The sequence below is a fragment of the Plutella xylostella genome, chromosome 3 (genome assembly GCF_932276165.1).
Source record: "Plutella xylostella chromosome 3, ilPluXylo3.1, whole genome shotgun sequence".
Taxonomy (NCBI): Eukaryota; Metazoa; Arthropoda; class Insecta; order Lepidoptera; family Plutellidae; genus Plutella; species Plutella xylostella.
Genome location: NC_063983.1, coordinates 6,427,471 through 6,447,326, shown reverse-complemented (window position 1 = coordinate 6,447,326; position 19,856 = coordinate 6,427,471). Strand labels below are relative to the sequence as shown.

Genomic DNA, 19,856 nt, shown 5'->3' with positions numbered 1-19,856 from the left:
GCGCCGCCATGAAGCCTCCTTCTTTCTACTGTTTTTAATTTAGAAGCGATAAAAAAGGATGTGACCAGCTTTTTCTTGCACTCGCTATCAAAATTAGGAAATGTGTCAAAAACAGCATGGTCCATTCTGATGAAATTTAATGAATATTTTTGTATGATACACAAGTAAGTAGACCTATGAGAAATTAAAATGAAAGCCACAATTATTAGTTTTTCCTTTATTACAACGAAATCTATCAATACAGTCACATAAATATTTTTAAAAAATGTCTAAGTTTAGACACAATAATACTATGACTTCAATTTTTATATTTCTCCATTTCAATGAAGATTTTTTATTTGTTTCTTTATATGTATTAGGTATGTATAATTTAATAAATTATGTATAATAAACCAATTTCTTAAAAGGTTGCACGAATTTAATTCTAATATAACTAAGTACTATTGGCACATACTGACTAATTTTGGCTAATGAACATGGCACATAGATCAACATCATAGCATCAACATTACAATAATTTTATAAGGAAAGAAATAACTTTCATTAAAAAGAAATTATTCCTATTTTAATAACACAACAATATAATATTTTTTCTAATTCTGTCATTAATGCTCTTATTTATATAAATGTAAATAAACACATAGTAAATGTTCCATAAACTCTATAAATATTCCATGTTAATCACAAATTTTAAAATAATATTCAGTACCTACACAATTAATAAAGTTAAGTTGAACATAATTTTTGCATATTAGTTTAAAAACACTATTTTACTTAAGCATTTTAACAATTTACGTGTTACCTTCAAGTCTTTTTATATTCTCATTTATTTAATAGTATATTTGAGCTTTTACATTATTTCTATTTACATTTTGTAAATGCTGACTTTATCTATTATTATTAGTTTTTAGTTTCTTTTAATGCACTATATTAAGTCACCTAGTATGGACCACTTCTAAGGGAAAATACATTCACGATACAATTACTTAGGTGCGTTTCTTACGTAATATATAAAGTGATTTATTATGATGAAATGTAACATTAAATATAAAATGGAGAACACTCGTCTCGATGATATTTTATATAAGTAATAATAATATATCAATATTTTTTATGTAATATTTGATTGTTGATGACGATTGTCTTAATGTTGAATTTATTATATGTGAACTATCCAAAAACACAGTTTTATTCACTAGCTACTTTTACATTCCTTCTACTTGGGATTTCTAGTTTGAACAGTAGCTACTTCGTTATTTATGTTATAGTATAGCATGTCTTTTGAGGACAATAATATTTTTTTCTTTACTGGAATACGTTTATCGTAGTTGCCATTGTAAGTTTATTTTTATTTTATCGGCAGAATCTTACCACAAATGTAGCAAAGCACCCGCTACAAATTATGAAGTATCATCAAACACATAGTAGTCTTTTAAATGGAGTGTTTTGCGAAAATGCAGTGTTCAGCAGTACTAACAGCAGAACTATCGGTGAATAAAATTCACAATGACACCTTTGTTTTTATTTCAAATAAATTCCTAAATACACTCACGGGCAATGAAAAAATTCCACTCACATAATTCCGGCACCAGACGACCCCAATTTTTTTAAAGATCTAATTTAAAATTTCAGAAAAATATTATCGTTTTTAGTTGGTAATATCCTGATGCTCTGTTTAATGTTGCAGAAGGCGTTACTTTTCCGTTTAGGAGTAATTTGGTGCTTTTCTCAGTGGAACCTTTTCATTGCCCGTGAGTGTAATTACTGAAAACTTTAGCAACTCAATAGTAAATTATAATTATTAGATTGCATACAATACTCAGGAGAAATTTTGTTATGGTACGACCCAAAGTCAAGTCAATAACAACATATCATAATCAACAATATAGGGGAGAACAATATTACAAACTAGTTTAATTGCCTATTATACAGAATGTTTCAAAAGTAAGCTGAAAGGAACCAAATCAGTTGGTCATCCTGAGCAACTTTTATTCTACGAGTTTTGTAAATTCGCGAAAACTTTTTTTTATCCATAGCAACATTATTGGTCACGGGACTCACGGGACATTTTACTACTTTCACAAAGGAGACTGGCCATTTCTCTATGATGCCATGACCCGCTAGAGCAGCCATTGATGAAACATATATTGATATGTAGCCCATGTACGAGTATATCCTGGTGTAAACTTTATTATTATGAAGCATGGGAGAACGAGGATATAGGTGCTGAAAGATCAAGTCTTTGTACTGTACTAGATGTAGATGTTTCCCTCAAGCAAAGTATTTTTTTTAAAGTGTTTTAGATGTTTTAAAACTATTTGCAAAGCGGGTCAGATTTGGCCATTCCCTTTTCCTAGAGTCATAAGCAAAAGTTGTTCAGAAAGACCCGCTGTGTCACTCCCTTTCGGCTTCAAAACGCATAAGAAAACAAAATAAACAAAAAATATTATAAGTAGATATTTTTATTAAAACAAAGCGCATAACCTAAACGTGTTCGGAATATTGGGAGGAGGGAGTGAATTCCACCGTGTGTTCTCAGCCAGCCTTCATCCACCTGTCTATGGAGTACTCGAGTGCTGCCATCCAACTGCAAAAATACAATACAATGGTTAGGTAGGTACTCTTTATTTGCATAAAAAACATAGAAATACAAAAGAAGTATATTTAAAAAGAATAATAGGACAAAAAAGAGGTTTTATAGCAACCTCTACAAGAAAACCTTAGCTAAACATTAAACTGATTGAGATTCTGTTGTAAAAGCATAGTGTAGCATTGAATCGAGTGAAGCTTTAAAAAAATAAGAATTTTGAAAAAACATATTTTTTATTATCTTCTTTCATCATCTAAAGATGATTTCAAGCTCCAAATCGGTGTGGATAAAATTGCGATATCTCCCTTTATTTTTAACCATAATGTATGGACCTTTAAATAATGTATTCATAATTCATCGCAACGACCAAAATTCAAACACCGGTCAACTCGAGTTTATTGAGGGAAAAACATCAAAAACTATCAGATTCCCTATCGTTTGGAATTGCAGAATTTCTCCACACAGCTAGGATGCAGATGAGATAAGTAAAAAAGTGTTGACACTTATAGAAAAGCACCTTTTCTCTTTCTTATAAGATATCACACAGCCAAATTAAATAAATAAACAACCGAACACTTCCTCACCGTTTCTTGTCCATCTCGGACTCTGTGTGGAAGTAGAAGTGGCGCTGCTTCGGCTCTGTGGGCATCACCTCGAAGGCGTACTTCTTGCCGCCAGGGGCGCATTGCTGCACTCTGTATCCGTGGAGACAGGCCATTCCTGAAATATCATAATAGTTTTACGTTTAGATGTTAGTATAATGCAGGGAGAGAGTGTAATCCAACGTCTTATTTAGCCGGTTGAATCATGTGAAATCAGACAGAACAAAAATCTATTGTGTATTGTGCGATATCTCGACTTTGGAATGAAAAAGGTTAAAAATACATTACGGTCAGTTCTATAAAAGTAGCGCAAAATGATCCAATTATTGCGCTATAAAAAAATTATAAGGTTCTAGCAGCTGTTCCATAATAGTAAAGATCGATAGCTCACTTTTTCATACACCTACATAAAAATATTTAGAATACGTACCAAAAGCACTCTTGCTATTCCCGTCGTTATAGAAGTATAGACAGGCATCTTTGAGCACGCAGTACCGTTTTGCCCAGGACTTCCATTTGGAGCCGAGTTTCATGAGGTAGCCGAAGCAGTCAGGCCGAGGAATGGAGGATGGGGGCATCTTCATGTTTCGCATCGTGACTTCTAACCAACCGTCTCTCTGTAATCGAAAATAATAAAGTAATAAAATATAGAGCTCTCTGTGAATGTTATTTATCCCACAGTGTTATTGGCTTATTTATAATAATTGATGATACATCTATATTCTAGAAAATCATGTAGACAACAAATTATTTTAGTAATCGGACGAGTATTGAATAAAGCTCTGAGAAGCGACATCTCTACATAAACAGGTACAGTAAGATTTAAACGTTGTTTGTCTGAATTTGGTCCACCTTTCCTATAATCTCATCCTCATCAGTTTCCCTCTGAGAGCTTGTTGAATATTCCCAAATCCAATAGATGGCAGTGTTCAAAATATTGAAGATATAGTAACAATTTCATTTTTGTTATCACCTTTACTTATGATAATTATTACTTCATCATCAGGTTCTCACAACTATTCAGATACACACAGACTGCAAAATAAAAAAACTTAGCCCATTTCCTACCTGGTTACTAGCATCAATAGCATGAGCCAGCACTGCACGCCATCTAGCGGCGGCCTCGGAACTATCAGCTGCCAGCGACAGGCGAATGCCTCCGCCGCGGTGCAAGCGGAATCCGTGAGCTCGCCCGCTGTCCTCTTCTGTTAGTTGATAGTTTACCAACATGAGGGCGCCTACTGGGTGGATACTCTGTAAGGGGAAGAGATGATAATAAGGATGAGTTTCTGGTAGCACATTAAATTTTGTGAATCTACATTATATTATTGTCGTCGATAGTAGGTATTGGTAGCGATTCTGAAGACGCAAATTTCAATTATAGTACTATCAAAATAAAAAAATAAGACTTTCTGAGAGTTTCGTAAATTTTGTGTAATATTCCATCGGAAAAGTTAATGGTTAAACAAATAGATTACTTAAACAAAACCTAAGTTTTATGCCTTCAGAATCGACATCACTGTCTCTGTCTATGTCTGGCTGGGCAAAAGGCAATATTTTATGAGATAAGCCGTATCGGCCGGAGGACATCATAATCATGCAGACATTGTAAACAGGCCCCAACTCTCACTCACCGAGTCGGTCTTGTAGTAATACAGACAGTTGTCTCGCTTCAAGACAAACCAGCGGCGCGTCCAGCGCGGCGAGTGGTGCGGCTTGAGCGGCGCGGCTCGCCACAGGTAGCCCGAGTACAGCGCGGCCGGCCCGCCCTCGTGGCTCTTACCGACTTAGACAGTGACAGCACGTCTGTTATACGTCATCCCACAGGTAGCTAATCCAGACATTCTGAATCAGGCTCTGACTGCCACTCACCGAGTCGGTCTTGTAATTACAGACAGGTGTCTCTTTTAAAGACAAACCAGCGACGCGTCGAGATCTATTGATATGGTATATTATACTCAAATTTGCGTGCGCTTAGCGGGCGCGTGTCATCTGAACGCGGCTTTAGACAGTGACACCATAACTGTTATCCCATAGGTAGCCATTATCCAGACGTTGACTTACCGAGTCGGTCTTGTAGTAATACAGACAGTTGTCTCTCTTCAAGACGAACCAGCGGCGCGTCCAGCGCGGCGAGTGGTGCGGCTTGAGCGGCGCGGCTCGCCACAGGTAGCCCGAGTACAGCGCGGCCGGCCCGCCCTCGTGGCTCTTACCGACTTAGTCAGTGACAGCATGTCTGTCATCCTACAGATAGCCTCCAGACATTGTGAATCTATCCACCAGAACGGAGCGAGGGAGCGGAGCGGAGAAGTAGACCAATGAGATTGCAGAAAAACTCTGCTCATTAAATTTCCGCTCCGCTCATTTGATGATTTTTGCCTCGCACACCGCTCCGCTACCCCGCTCTGCACTGGTGGTCAGCCAAAATAACTCTCACTCACCGAGTCGGTCTTGTAATAATACAGGCAATTGTCTCTCTTCAAGACGAACCAGCGGCGCGTCCAGCGCGGCGAGTGGTGCGGCTTGACCGGCGCGGCTCGCCACAGGTAGCCCGAGTACAGCGCGGCCGGACCGCCCTCGTGGCTCTTACCGACTTAGACAGTGACAGCAATGTGTCTGTTATCCTCTGCCCAAGTTTCATCATACTCGGTTAGATCATAACCACGGATTAGTTGTTCACTTTTGATACATTTGTCAAGAATTTAATTGAAGATTGTTGTGACCTAACCGAGTATGATGAAACTGGGGCTTAGACAAGTAACTGTTATCCCACAGGTAGCCATTATCCAGACGTTCACTCACCGAGTCGGTCTTGTAATAATACAGACAGTTGTCTCTCTTCAAGACGAACCAGCGGCGCGTCCAGCGCGGCGAGTGGTGCGGCTTGAGCGGCGCGGCTCGCCACAGGTAGCCCGAGTACAGCGCGGCCGGCCCGCCCTCGTGGGCTAGGGAGGCTACTACTTCGCATGTTCGAGCCACCTAGAAGTATGGTTAATAATTATGTATATTTCGTTTCAGAGTTACTAAAGTGAATGTTTGCACCCTTATTCCAATACTGTAACTATACAGAAAGGTACCAAATGTGGGTGCGAATTCGTAATATCAAATGACGTAGGTAGGTAAAATGAAAAAAACAGTACCTATCTGACTTTGTTGATGGAAAAAGGGCACTAAATAGGCCAGACCGTAATAGGAAGAAGTATGTACAGTGAGCAACTTATTCGACAAAGAACCAACTGGGGTAAATGTAGTGAAGAGAAGTACTGATTTCTGATGAAACTTGGTGTCTATGTGAATAAGAATAAAGATGGGTTGCATGTCTAAGCAATAAAGTAATGATCTTACCTCCAGCTCCAGGATCTCGGAGCCAGCGTGAGCTATTTTCACCACTTCCGAGTGTGATTTATCTAACACATTGATCCCTGTAACAAGTCAAAGCACGTGGTTAGCATTTACATTTCCTGCTAGGTCTGGTCTTTTGATGGCTCTTCTCAATATATTAATGATCGTAAAATTATTGCCGGCTATAAATTTTATGACGAAGCTTTACATTCGATAATCGAGATCATAAAATTGTAGTCAGGTTTCATGGTTATCATCGCGAATATTAATTTGAAATTTTAAGGCTTAATGCTAGGTGTTATGATGTTCTTTAGTCAATCCTTCTCTAGGTATAATATGTATATCCCTATATTAATACAGTGAAACCTGGTTAAGTGGGACCTGGATAAGTGAGAAACCTCCATAGCTGGAACTTATGTTGAGGTCCCAACACTTTGGCACTGAATTACCTCTGTTAGTGGGACGAGGTAAGCCTCTATATCTGGGATTTGTTCTTTCGATTTATCATCATAGTTACCTCTATAACTGAGACAGCGAGTAATTTTTATATTCATAAACCTCTGTAACTGAGATAACATTGTTTGTTTTACTCATTCTTATTCTACCCACAAATTCCACACGTAATTCCAAGTACGTAAGTACAAATTTTGAGCTTCAGTTCAGTTCAATGTATTTATTAATCAATTACCTTCAGTTTTAGTTTCGCTTTCGCATCATACAGATGTTTAAATTTGAAAAATGCCAAAACGAAAGCTACAGTCGTTATCATTACGTGAAAAACTGAATTTAATATCCGTTTATGAAAGTGGGAAGACACGCGAAGAAGTTTGACTGAATTTTAATTAATGAATAAAAATTATATATTAAATTAATTGTATTTAATGATCGCACTTGTATAACTGAAATAACCTGTATTCTCACCTCTATTAATGGAACCCTCTGTAAATGAGACAGATATTTATTTATACCTGTATATCTGAGACACTGGGTAAGTGGAATACCTCTATAAGTGAAACTATATTGCAGGACCCTTGAAGTCTCACTTAACCAGGTCTCACTGTACTAATAATTAGGTATCTTAACATTTCTATGACTATTGAATATAATAGAACAGACCATGCATTATAGCACAGACAAAGACATTGGTACTTATATTCTTACAAAAATATTAAGTAGGTACTTTGATTCTTTGGACCCATATTTTTCTACAGGCACAGTGACGTTGACTCTGCTGAAGGCACAAATTCTAATTAGGTAATTCTGTCAGAACCTTAAATACATTTTTTTTATTTCGACCTTCTTTATAACGTGTATGTATACATCCTATTTACCACAGTCAAAATTTCTAGTTTAAAAACGTTAAAATTAAATTTGGTGCCTTCGGAATCTACATCAGTATACAGTATATGTACACCTCTACACTAAACAATTATTAGTTTAACATACCATTGACAGCTATAACGATGTCTCCCACTTCCAGTCCAGAGGTCTCGGCGGGCGTGTCGGGCTCGATGGCGGACACCACCACGGGCTTGCTGCCGTGGATGCGGAACCCAAACTCCTCATCACCACGTCGCACCACCACTGTCTTGTCACTCTCTGTGAAATAGAATCGTTCTTTGTTAACGAAATAAACAAAGTTATAATTTACATAGACAGCATTATTTATAAATACATTAGATACGTTGTTAACGAAAGAAAAAGAAAAACCTTATTTGGCACATACAGCAATAATGATACATTAATAAAGAAACGTAAAACGTAGGAATCTAATATAAATTTGCTATCGTCATCAAACTCCTTGTCGCCGCGACGCACCACTACTTCTGTGAAAATTAACGCAAAGTTAATAATAATAAAATACCTACATAATATATTATATGTGGGGACATCGCACAAACGGCGATCCGACCCCAAACTAGGCAGACCCTGTAATATGGGCTGTGTGTGTGTGGTGGCGCTCCTTCGGAGAGGCTTATGTCCAGCTGTGGATGATTATTCGCTGATGATGATGACACTGGCCGGGAATCGAACCTTCAGCATAGCAGTCAGGGTCACTAACCACTGCACCATTCGGGCGTCATATTTTATTATACGACATATATACAAGGATTCAAAGGGTGTAAGATAGTAATAGTTGATAGAGAGTAGGCTAAGTACAAATAATTTTCAAAGAACAAAATAATACCTAATAACTGTATAAGTAGACTCTAGCTGGAATATTGACAAACATTTGATGCCCAAACCCTCAGATGACATAAAGTAGGGTAGGTATACCTCTAGGTAGGTATAATGTTTATATTTAAATCCGTAGAGAAACACCATAAAACACTCCTGATCGGTTATTTTAACACGAGGAAACAGTTTGAAGCAGCTGTAAAAATAGTTAAAAACATTCATTTATAGTTAGCTGCCCTTGAGACTATAGTAAAACGTGCGAATGATACCGACCCTGACTTACTTTCGACCTCTTGATACCAACAACGGAAATATCCGCAATTCAAAATATTTTGCCCACAATTCAACTTTCGCTAAATGTGTTGGCAAAGTTCCAAAAGTCCAATTCAATCAAGATAGATAGATAGATAGATAAAGCGTTTATTTGATCCACTTTCTTACATACACAACAAATCACAATTACAGATATACACATTTGTACTTATAACTAGGTAAATAGTAGCTATGATAAAGACAGGTTTGTACTTAGCAGGTTGTGTGTTGAAGCGGACCAAAAGGGTGAAGTAACTCAGCGTGGATGTTTACTCCAGGAGCAAACCGCTGATTTTCAGTTACCTCCCATTTAATTGTTCCAAGGGTGCCGAATTACATAAATTGTGAGCAAAAAAAAAAACTACTTAAAATATATTGTTTTGAAGAAAAATTACCTATTTTAGTTTGATAATGTTGTAAAGGTGTGCAGCTAACCAGCAAGAGACACAGGGTCGTACTCAGTGGATGACAGAGCACCCACCATAGTATTAATATTGCATGAATGTATTTATAAATCAACAGTTATTCCATTAGAGTAACTTCTTATCAAATGTTTACTGAGTAAAATATTCGTCTTTATCGGCCTTTATTGATTAAAGCAATTTAATTTTGATGCTCAGTTTAAATTAAATAATAATATTAAAAATAAATGGAGACGTGGTGGCGTAACGTATAGGTAAACGGAGATACGGCTCGTGACCTATCACGTGAGTACAAATGTACCTCAAACTAGTATCGATCTACAAAATGTAGTAGGTATCTACCCGAAAACACAGAGAACACATTAGCCCGAAAAGCGCGTGGTTCGCTGACGAGTCACCTCTGACTACCTACCTCTTTGAGGATTACAGTGGTGATAATAATATGAATATTATGAATAAAAAATATAGAATAGTAGATACATTTAAATAGTTGCGAGATTATGATTAATATTCTAAGTGTAATTTTATGAAAGGGATATACATATATCATAAACGGATATCATCGAGATAAACATAGAATGGTGAGCAAATCAAATCGTAGGATTCACATCCACATTTATCATTTTATCTTAGCTCGTCCTTTTGAGTTTGCCCATAATAAGGACCAAGAGGCTGTGTAGTTTACATGAATTATTCAAAATAGGTCAAGTTATTAAAAAAAACGTATCTATTTTAATTGCATATAGCATATAACATAAAACCATTATAGTAGGATTAAATAATCGTAGTATTGGCACACCTGTACAAACAATAATTTTAAAAGTACATTGATCTATAGACTTCTCCAAAGAGTTAGAGAAAGAAACTATATTATTACTTATTTATCTGATAACCACATTTCTCTGATACTGATTTTACCTACTCCATAAAATTTCATAAACGCATAGTACGGTACCTCAGTAGCTTTAATAAAAAAAATATTTACCACTAGGTTCTGGAGCAATCAGCTTATTGGCTTGCGACTGTCGACACCATAACATCAGCATTAATTTGAATATCTCTTCTAATTTTTCTCTCAAACTGCCCTTGGAATTGGCAATAAGATCATGAACTAAAATAAAAAAATAAAATATAAAAAAACTCAACTCCAAATAAAAAAAACATATTCATATATTATAAAAGAAAAGAATAAGTAACTTACACGAATCCATAGCAACAATCGACATTTTCACTCAATTTTTAAATATCACGAACTTGAACTTCAAACACGCGGCACTCAGTTGCCGAGTTAAAAATTGGAATCCATCACACGTTTCACAATCCACCGTGCATTGTACAGAAACAAACAAAGTGAACGCTAATTGTAAACGAGTAATGAACACAAAATGAACAATTTCCGATGTTGCAACAGTAGAAGACAATCTGGCACCCGCAGTAGTGCGCCTATTACAACTGAGGGCTGACGTTCCCGACGTGAAAATTTAAATTTAGTCCGCTTGATTTCGGCCGGCTATAGTTGGCGTGGGTACGCTGACGTATGCTTTCATTATTTTAACTGAAACTATGAATGAAACTCATCATTTTATTACGTTTCATGACAGAAACGCAGATAGTCAACCGATATGGGATACTATTGAAGCATGAAACGCGAGTGAATAGTTATGTCACGATAGTTTCGATCGACTCGTACCAATGCCACGGTATCACGAAAAAATTCAGAGGACAGCAGTAACATTCTTAAAATAATAAGTGATGTTAGTAGTGTATTTAAAATAGTGAGAATAAGAAATAGTCGAACACGTCATTCACACAATTATTATCAATGCCACGTGTGATGTAATTGTCGAAAGCTACAAAAATACTTGAATTATGCGAGTGGCTCGTTAACGGGTCAATGACGAGAACTTAGTTTTTGTCGCAGAAATACAACATAATATCTAAGTTTATGATTTCAGTGCTCGCGTATTTGCATCCGTGCTTCGGCCGGCACGTTAAGCCGTGGGTCGTTAAGCCTAGTCAGAGGCCTTCGGGCACTTGAAAACATCTGACAGTCGGGTTGCCCACTTACCCGACTACTCTCTCAAGACAAGCTTGCTTGTGCAGTTGGCCAGCGTGGTGGACTAGGCCTCAAACCCTTCCTTCATTGGAAGGAGACCCGTGCCCCATCAGTGGGGACGTAATGGGTCTTGATGTATTTATATATGTTTACTACATTTTGTACACCTTCCTCATTTATTCTTTAAGTCTCTCCTTCACCCAAAGGTTGCCTGGAAGAGATCGCTTTTAGCGATAAAGCCGCCTATTGCGTTATATTGTAAATTGTTTTTTGTGTAAATTGTTTTTAAGTCAATAAAGTAGTATTCTATTCTATTCTATTCTATTATATCGCGGGGAAATTAAATGAATAGCGCGAAATATCACACACGTCACAAATAGTCAAATCGTAGTGCGTATAGTGCCACAAACTTATATGTTCCGGTGAGAGCTTACGTAAATGTCTGTCTTGATTCGGTAAGATTTTAAGTTTGCCTGTAGTGGTAATTCACCCTTGCGGTTTTAATAAACCCATCTAATCTATATGAATATATAATTCATTGGTAAGTTATGAGATTAGGATCAATTTAGTTCGGTCTCACCGGAACAGCTAAGTTTGTCGCACTATATAGGCTTTTAATAAAGTACCTGACGATTGTGACGAAAACAAAAACATAGGAACGATTCCTTTGACTTTACATTAATAAAAATGGTACCACTTACCGAAATTATTATCTGCTTGTCTCTTGAGTAAATGAACACAGGCTTTTCGGTGGACCAGTCGATGTGTGAGTGCCATATACTTCTTATTGAACTCTGATTCTGATTCTGTCGGATCTTCTATTCTATCTGAGTCCGGTGATCCTACAGCATCTGCAAGATTAAATATTTGAAAAATTGTATATGTATTTTTTTTGTAGGTATTAAACCCATACCCCTGTAACGTACTCTACTGTACTACTGATTCAACAGTACCCATAAAAATATTTTGATAATGACCTGGTGGAATCCTTTCCCATTGATCATCGTTTTCCGGTATGAGGATCCAGTTGCCGCACCACCATGGGGCCGCGTAAACTCCTCTCTCGTCGCGACCTTCAGCTCCTTCTGAACTGCCTGATATATCTTCCACTTCTGTAAACAGGTCAGTGTAAATAATGTTATGTTTATTTATACTTATATTAATTACACGTTAAAAGTGTTGATTTCATAAAGTGCGGGATCGTATGTCCTTTTTCAATATTTCAATCAAAACACTTGGCTCCTACATGCAAAAGAATAGCAACGATGCACAATATTGTATCAAAATTTGTATTTTTCAGGCGTAAGTTTTTGATGTTTTTGATGCAACTTACCGTCTACATCAACGCTAGCACTAGATCCACCGAGTTTGTCCATACTGTTTCCTGCAGATCTTGCAATGCGAGTGTCTTGTGTTTTCTCTGTAGATGAATATTCCTCTTTTCCCCTTTCTTCTGACTATAAATAAAACAATCAAATAGTTAAGATTGGCAACTTATACCTTATAGTATCTAATTAAACAGTATATTTTTTCGCTGATTTCATCTTTTTGAAAACTATAATTTATGACCAGTATTTAAAAATAATATATGGGTTAACTGTCAAAAGATGTGATAGATAACAATAATCATGTGCAGCAAATGGCTTGTGAACTATATCGTGGTTTTTATAACTATACATTTAGTAATATCATCAGAAGTAGAACTTAAAGATGGAGACACTAATGACGAGGACATGGCAACAGAATTAACTCCCAGTGAACAGATACAAGAGTCAACGTTCCAACTTCCAGATGAAGCCTGGATAATTACAGCTCTACACGACATTGCTTATTACCTTCGGAGTTATAAATTCAACGAATGGGACAGAAGATACAACACAAAGAAACCAGATGATAACCAAATGGGATATATCAGATCATTTCCTACACCGCCACTAAGATCTATACACTGGAAGGTATTTGAAAACTGTGACACAAACTTTTATAAATGTATAACATATTTGCATAAAGTAATTGAAAAGGATCCAATAAGTAGACATGATGATCCAGTTACAGTATTTAATGAGAAACAGATTACTATGACGAACGAGTCATTATCAAATTTAAATACTGAATGTAAAAAAGCTAGAACTAATTCAGAAAACAGCGGACTACCTTTTGATAGTCCCATTGAAAAGTTTCAATGGCGAACATCTGCAGCATATTACATGTGCTGGTATACATTTTTAGAAACTCCAGCATTATCAATGCTTGGAGAAGCATGTGATAATTTTGCAAATTGCTATGATGAAAAATACGGTTTTAATAATAAAGATCCACGGGCGGATGATAAAATGCCATTTGCATGTGCTTCATATAGTTTTTGTCCTGATATTTGCTGTCCAAATAAATACATAGATTCATACGATAAGTGCTATGACAATGTGGAGAACCCATGTTTCGCCGAAAATTCTTACAGTAATAGTGATCCTTCAAATAAAGTTTGTCAGCTATACAGAAATCAAAACCAAAATTTCATGGACATGATTTCAAACAAATGGAATGTTACATGTAATTGCAAAGATAAAGGGTTTGTTTTTAAATCTCAATTTGGTATGTGTGTTGATTTAAACGAATGTGTTACTGGAGAAAATAACTGCGATCAAACCACAGAAACTTGTCTCAATCTGCCAGGAACGTACAAATGCATTTGTAAATGGGGGTATGAATATCATAAAGAGACTAACCAATGCGTTCAAAACAATATTTTTAAAAAACCTACTCTTATAGAACAAGAAAGTAAAGTTAACTTATTATTGTATTATATTCAATGTGTGTTTACGTTTATATTATCTTCATAAAATTACCTTATAAACATGTTAGTACTTACTTTCGCTCTTACTTCCGATCGATGCCTATGATGATGTTTAGATTTATCTTCAGATCTATATCGCTTTTCTAGTTTTTTATACAGCCTTGCTCCACTTGCTGGTCTCTTTCCCATACATTGAGGAGAATCAGCAAAACCAGCTGGAGCTGGGACAATATCCGGCGTTGCGTCAACATAGGACTCCTGAAAAAAACAAAGGATTTGTAAACTCCGCAATAAGTCCGCCTTTGTAGGTACTTCATGATTAACTCAACGTTTGGTGTAAAATTCCAGTTTTTGTGTACAAATTAGTGTTTATAACTAAATAAGAAATACTTACATCTGTATGCGAAGTTCTCGATGCTCTACTATCATGATCATGTGTGGCTGTCACAATATGGACCTCTTTACCACAGTGGAGGCAATGAGCTTTCGACTCTAAATCAGCGGTGGCCACACTGTGATCCCCGTGTTCTGAGTAAAAAACTGAATCAGATCCAGGTGATACAGAGCGCAAACTTTCTGCAGAAGCTGCTTTAGCAAATTTACCGTCTAAAACAAGATAATAAGAATCATAGAATGAAGTAGACGAAGAAAGAAATAAGAGCGATAGCTTAGATAGTGACACAAATAAAAAAATAAGGTTTGTTATCGATGGAGTAGGTTACAGGCATACCTATAATTTTATTAAGAAATAGGCTAAGAAAATTACTTTATCTTAACTTTACCTAAAAATCTGAAAAAAAGCCGTATGTACTCGAAATAAAGTACAATAATAATACACAATGAATTATAAATTTCTAGAACCATAATTTAGCTAAGCAATACTAGAAAGATTCTAAGTTAAGGAAATTTTTCAAAGACTTCATATGTAAAGCTTACCTCGGTCTTGTTTTTTTTGATGCCTTGGCGACCCTGTTGGACTTTTTACATATCTAAGTGGAGTAAGTCTTGAACCAGCATTAGTTAAAGTCCTAGTTGTCTCTGTAATTAAAATATACTCGTGTAATGAAACGCTTTGAAACTTTCATGAGCGTGTGCAATACGAGAGTTGTCCAATGATCACGCTATAAACAGTCTAGAAACTACGATTTTCAATTATTCTTACCAATATCCTCAGCTTCGAGTGAGTTTATCGATGGAACGGTTGGGATTGACTGTTTCCGTCGCGGTAAACTGCCAGGTAGTGAAATACTTTCATTTGAACCACTTTTCCTTCGGCCTCGGCAACTGATTAACGAAATGGATAAAATTTATATTTATTTTGATTGATAAGCAAAAGCTTAAGTTGAGTTAAAATTCTGTTTTATCAATTATGTATGTACCTACAATAATAATAATAATATGCATCTATCAGTAGGTACCTAGTTAGGTCATTTTATTTTTGATTTGTATTCTCATAAATATACCTATAGTGCCACAATCTTATCTGTTCCGGTGGTCAAAATGTGTACTAACGAGACGTCATTGTCAAACGTCATTTCATACTCTGTGCGTTATTTGAGTTGTCAATTTCTACGAAGAGGCTGACGCTACGTTATTTAATTTGTTTTGTGATTTTCTGGGTGTAATAATGCCAAAAGCGCTGAAAAGTGATGCAAGAAAAGTAATACTAGATATATTGGCTTTTATGCAAGAAGGATAACGTATTCAGGCGCCTTTAATTCCGTTTGAAAAATTGGAAAAACGACTTGCATCGGTTACAGGTTAGTGTTGCCAAATATGACGAATAATTTTACCCATATACTCACATGTAATTTTATTAATATTTTCCCGAGAAACCCGTACCGCAGCAGTGGGGACGGGATGGGTCGTGATGAAAGTATATAATCTTTATTTTTCTTTGATTACAGGTGTGAGTGAAGCTGCGAACCTATACCTTAGGCAGTATACCAAGAATAATTTCTCGAACCTGCAGTGATTTTAGACGAAATAATGATGATTAATGATCATCATCTTCTTCTTCCACTACGAGTATCAAGGGCTGGCTGGAAGAAATTGATTTTTGGCAATTAGCCTTTGTACGTACATTGTCTGAATTTCTTTTAATTTTATGGTCTTGTTTCTTGTTACTTTAGAAAATGAAAATAATAAAGTGTTCATAAATAAATAAATAATAATTAAGTAGTTAATAGTTTTTTTTTAAGTCTATCTATCTCGTTATTCCCACGACCCACAGATATTACCTATCATCATCATCATCATCATCAGCCTTCTATCGCCCACTGTTGGGTATAGGCCTCCTTATTTGTACGCCAATTCTTCCGGTCCTGTGCCGCTCTGATCCACTGCTTCCCTGCAACCTTGCAGATGTCATCGGACCATCTAGCAGGTGGTCTGCCAACCGCTCTTCGTCCGTCTCTAGGCCACCTTATTACCTATATCATTGTAAAATCTAGATTTAATGTCTTAAGTATATCAGAACATAATCAGAACTAATTTTGTTTCTGTTCGCCGTGGACAAATTTTTTATACAACAAATGTCGTTTGATATATTATATCCTCTTTCATTTACTATCGACCCTATATTTTGATTTATCTATACTTATGAATGTACCTAATTATAAAAATAGGTAATAGTAGAAATGCATTGTCGTTTAAACCAGAAATAGGTAAAATTTAATCGATGGCATCACTGGCTTCGATCACAGTGACGTCGCCACCGGAACAGATAAGATTGTGGCACTATACACTGTTATTAGTAATCTTACGGAATTCTGACAGTTATCAATTTTAGACAAATCAGAGATCACAAACCTTTTTGGGCTGGGCACTTTTTCAATACGAGTCTGGACATCTGAGACTATAATATATTTTTTTTAGTCCCTGTATCCATTTTATTAAGTGCGGCGCTCCAAATTAAAAGGGGATTTACCTACATACTTAATATATTATTTATTAAGATAACATTAGGAGACACAAGATTATACATAGGTATAGACGAACATAAATTTTAGCAAACGAAACTTAGGTGTTTAAAGATTGTGCCTAAAGAGTTTTAGACGAAACGAGCCTTATGTCACATGTCTTGGCAAAGTGATGGTTCGACCAAAAAAGTTTAGACCATACGAGTTATGCGAAATGAGTTTTGGTCAATAAAGATTATGCCAGATGAGCGGAACCCGCCTCCAGCATCTCCATACTGCCTTCCTAAGCTTGGACCATTTCCCACCACGCTGGTCCACTGCGGTGTTGGTGGGTTCACATATGATCACAGATGTTTTCCTTCTCCGTAAGAGCGATGGTATACATTGTACTTAAATTCAAAGAACTCATTGTTACCTACATGTCAGCGCCGAGATTCGAACCCGCATCTCTTGGGGGCGCTTACCCGACTGAGCCAGTTGGACTCGCGCAGTGAGTGTTCCGTACAAGTATACTTAATTACCTGAGGTAGTTTTCCTTTTAATTTCATCATAATTATGTACATCTATACGAAATATCAGCTTGATATCTTTACCCGTTTCCGAGAAAAAAGGTGGTGACAAAAAAGTGTGATCTTATAAGGGTTCCTTTTTTTCCTTTTGAGGTACGGAACCCTCAAAAAGAATAGTGACAATCGGATCAATCGTTTCGGAGATATGCGTGGACAAACGTACATACCAACAAGCATATAAACGTACATAGGTACATAAACATTTATAAAATTTTGAATATTTGTTTATTAGCCCTAATACTCGTATATTGTCATATGTCAATATGGTGCAGTTCCAATAATCTTACATACATACCGAACATATTATATGTACTTACCGAATAGACAATCTTTTTTTGAAATTGATTAAAAAGGTTTATTATCCCTGAATTTAGTAGGAAGTGATGCCATGCTAAAGAATAAAATAAAGCAATTAAAATTAATTCAATACATGGGTCGTGAGTCGTGATCCTACTTCATATTATAAATGCGAAAGTTTGTAAGTGTATATGTGTATGTATGTATGTATGTATCTGTGTATGTTTGTTATTTCTTCACGTCAAAACGGCTGAACCGATTTTAATGAAATTTGGAATGAAGTTAGCCGACACCCTGGATTAACATATATGTTACTTTTTATCGCGGAATTCCCACGGGAAAACTTATTAAGGCGAAGCGAAGCTCGCGGGAACAGCTATTATATTGAAATATTTGTTATTTTTGTATTAGTTTACTTGAGCAAGTAAATATTTAGATTTATCTTTTTGTATAAAAATATTAAGAAAAAATTATTGCCCAGAAATGGATCGCAATTTTTCATTTTTTCGGTAAAGAACTTTTTTAGTAGCATCACTTATAAAATGTCAGAATTCTTTCCAATTAAAAATCAGAGATTAGGTACTTATGTTTTTTTTTGTTTCTATCTACCTACCTCTGTTAAATGTTTATATTTAATGTTTGTATCAGTGTGTGCTGTTTTTGTATGAAATGAATGTATGTACTATGTACTTACTTATGGCCTACATGATTATTGTTTGCAATTGGTGATTTAGCTATATTCGGATTAGTGCCAGTTTTTCTTCGAGGACTGTCTCTCAACCTCCGATGTTTTCTTGGAGAGATATTTCCATTACCCACAGCACCTACAACAATCATGAATATTTAGTTTAATATTATACAATGAAGTATAATACGACGACGTTCCATCCAGAACGTACCATCCTATAATTAGATATAAGTTCTCAGGTCTTGGTTGTGCTTGCTTGTGGCCTTTTTTTCTACAAATTAATTACATTTTACATTGGGATGAAAATAATACTGGGATAAAGCGGGTGCACCTCTCATAACCCCACAGAACGATGGTTAGGTAAGTTACATTAAATTTTAATAATAACAGATATAGAGTTAGTTTTATCCTTACCTTCATTTCTATATTGTTCACTAGAATCATCAGAAGTAGGGATATTAAGATGAAGTTTCATATTTGGTCCCATGCTTTCCCTGCGTTCAAAATGCTGTGGCCTGTAACTGTGATTACTATCAATAGTTTTGCTCTGAGTAGTAGGACTTTTTGCTTTAAGTTTTGTTCTTTTAAAGTGCCTTTCCCTTTCATTTGGCCGCTTACTTTCTGCTTCTTTTTCTTTTAATGATTTTTCAACATCAATGTGCTCTCTAGGTGACGATTGGACACTTTTAGCTTTTTCAGCAAAGTGGGTTTTCTTCTTTCGTATTTCAGGACCTTTCTCATCTGGTGATTTAATTGCAGAACTTCGTAATGCACTTTTTTCTGAGCGATAACTGATTGTATCAAGATCTTTACTTTTCTTATTCCAATCATCCTGTGTGCTTGATACTGAATCATCGTAAGACTTTGAAAACTCTAAAGTAAAAGCTTTCTTCTTTCGACGCTTTTCCTCATTTAACCAGTTCCTGGTTGATGACCTGTATTTTTGTGAATGTTTGTAAGCTGAAAATAAAACGGTATATTTATTTACAAATCAATCTGATTGAATACGTTGTTAGTCATACCTATACATATAAGGTAATACGGCAAGAAAATCACAATTGTTTCTAGAAGGTGATCCATTTGCA

General features: G+C 36.0%; 2 protein-coding genes across 3 annotated transcripts in view; one reads left to right on the top strand and one right to left on the bottom strand.

Annotated features, from left to right (window-relative positions):
• Positions 1-2,452: 2,452 nt before the first annotated feature.
• The window catches only part of LOC105386277, a 214,179-nt gene continuing 196,775 nt past the window's right edge, over positions 2,453-19,856 (bottom strand). For both annotated transcript variants that reach the window (XM_048622993.1, XM_048622999.1), the window contains 16 exons: positions 19,186-19,731; positions 18,778-18,907; positions 15,459-15,580; positions 15,233-15,334; positions 14,691-14,902; positions 14,372-14,554; positions 12,836-12,959; positions 12,480-12,614; positions 12,204-12,353; positions 7,981-8,133; positions 6,538-6,614; positions 5,995-6,171; positions 4,261-4,446; positions 3,623-3,809; positions 3,175-3,310; positions 2,453-2,587 (listed from right to left, as the gene is read on the bottom strand). In XM_048622993.1, the coding sequence (XP_048478950.1) occupies positions 2,536-2,587; positions 3,175-3,310; positions 3,623-3,809; positions 4,261-4,446; positions 5,995-6,171; positions 6,538-6,614; positions 7,981-8,133; positions 12,204-12,353; positions 12,480-12,614; positions 12,836-12,959; positions 14,372-14,554; positions 14,691-14,902; positions 15,233-15,334; positions 15,459-15,580; positions 18,778-18,907; positions 19,186-19,731 (2,672 nt within the window). In that variant the 3' untranslated portion in view covers positions 2,453-2,535. The remainder of the gene's footprint in view (positions 2,588-3,174; positions 3,311-3,622; positions 3,810-4,260; positions 4,447-5,994; positions 6,172-6,537; positions 6,615-7,980; positions 8,134-12,203; positions 12,354-12,479; positions 12,615-12,835; positions 12,960-14,371; positions 14,555-14,690; positions 14,903-15,232; positions 15,335-15,458; positions 15,581-18,777; positions 18,908-19,185; positions 19,732-19,856) is intronic.
• On the top strand, positions 13,123-14,360 carry LOC125488938. Its single transcript, XM_048623027.1, has one exon. It carries the CDS (start codon positions 13,131-13,133, stop codon positions 14,340-14,342), a length of 1,212 nt encoding a protein of 403 aa, XP_048478984.1. The 5' UTR covers positions 13,123-13,130; the 3' UTR covers positions 14,343-14,360.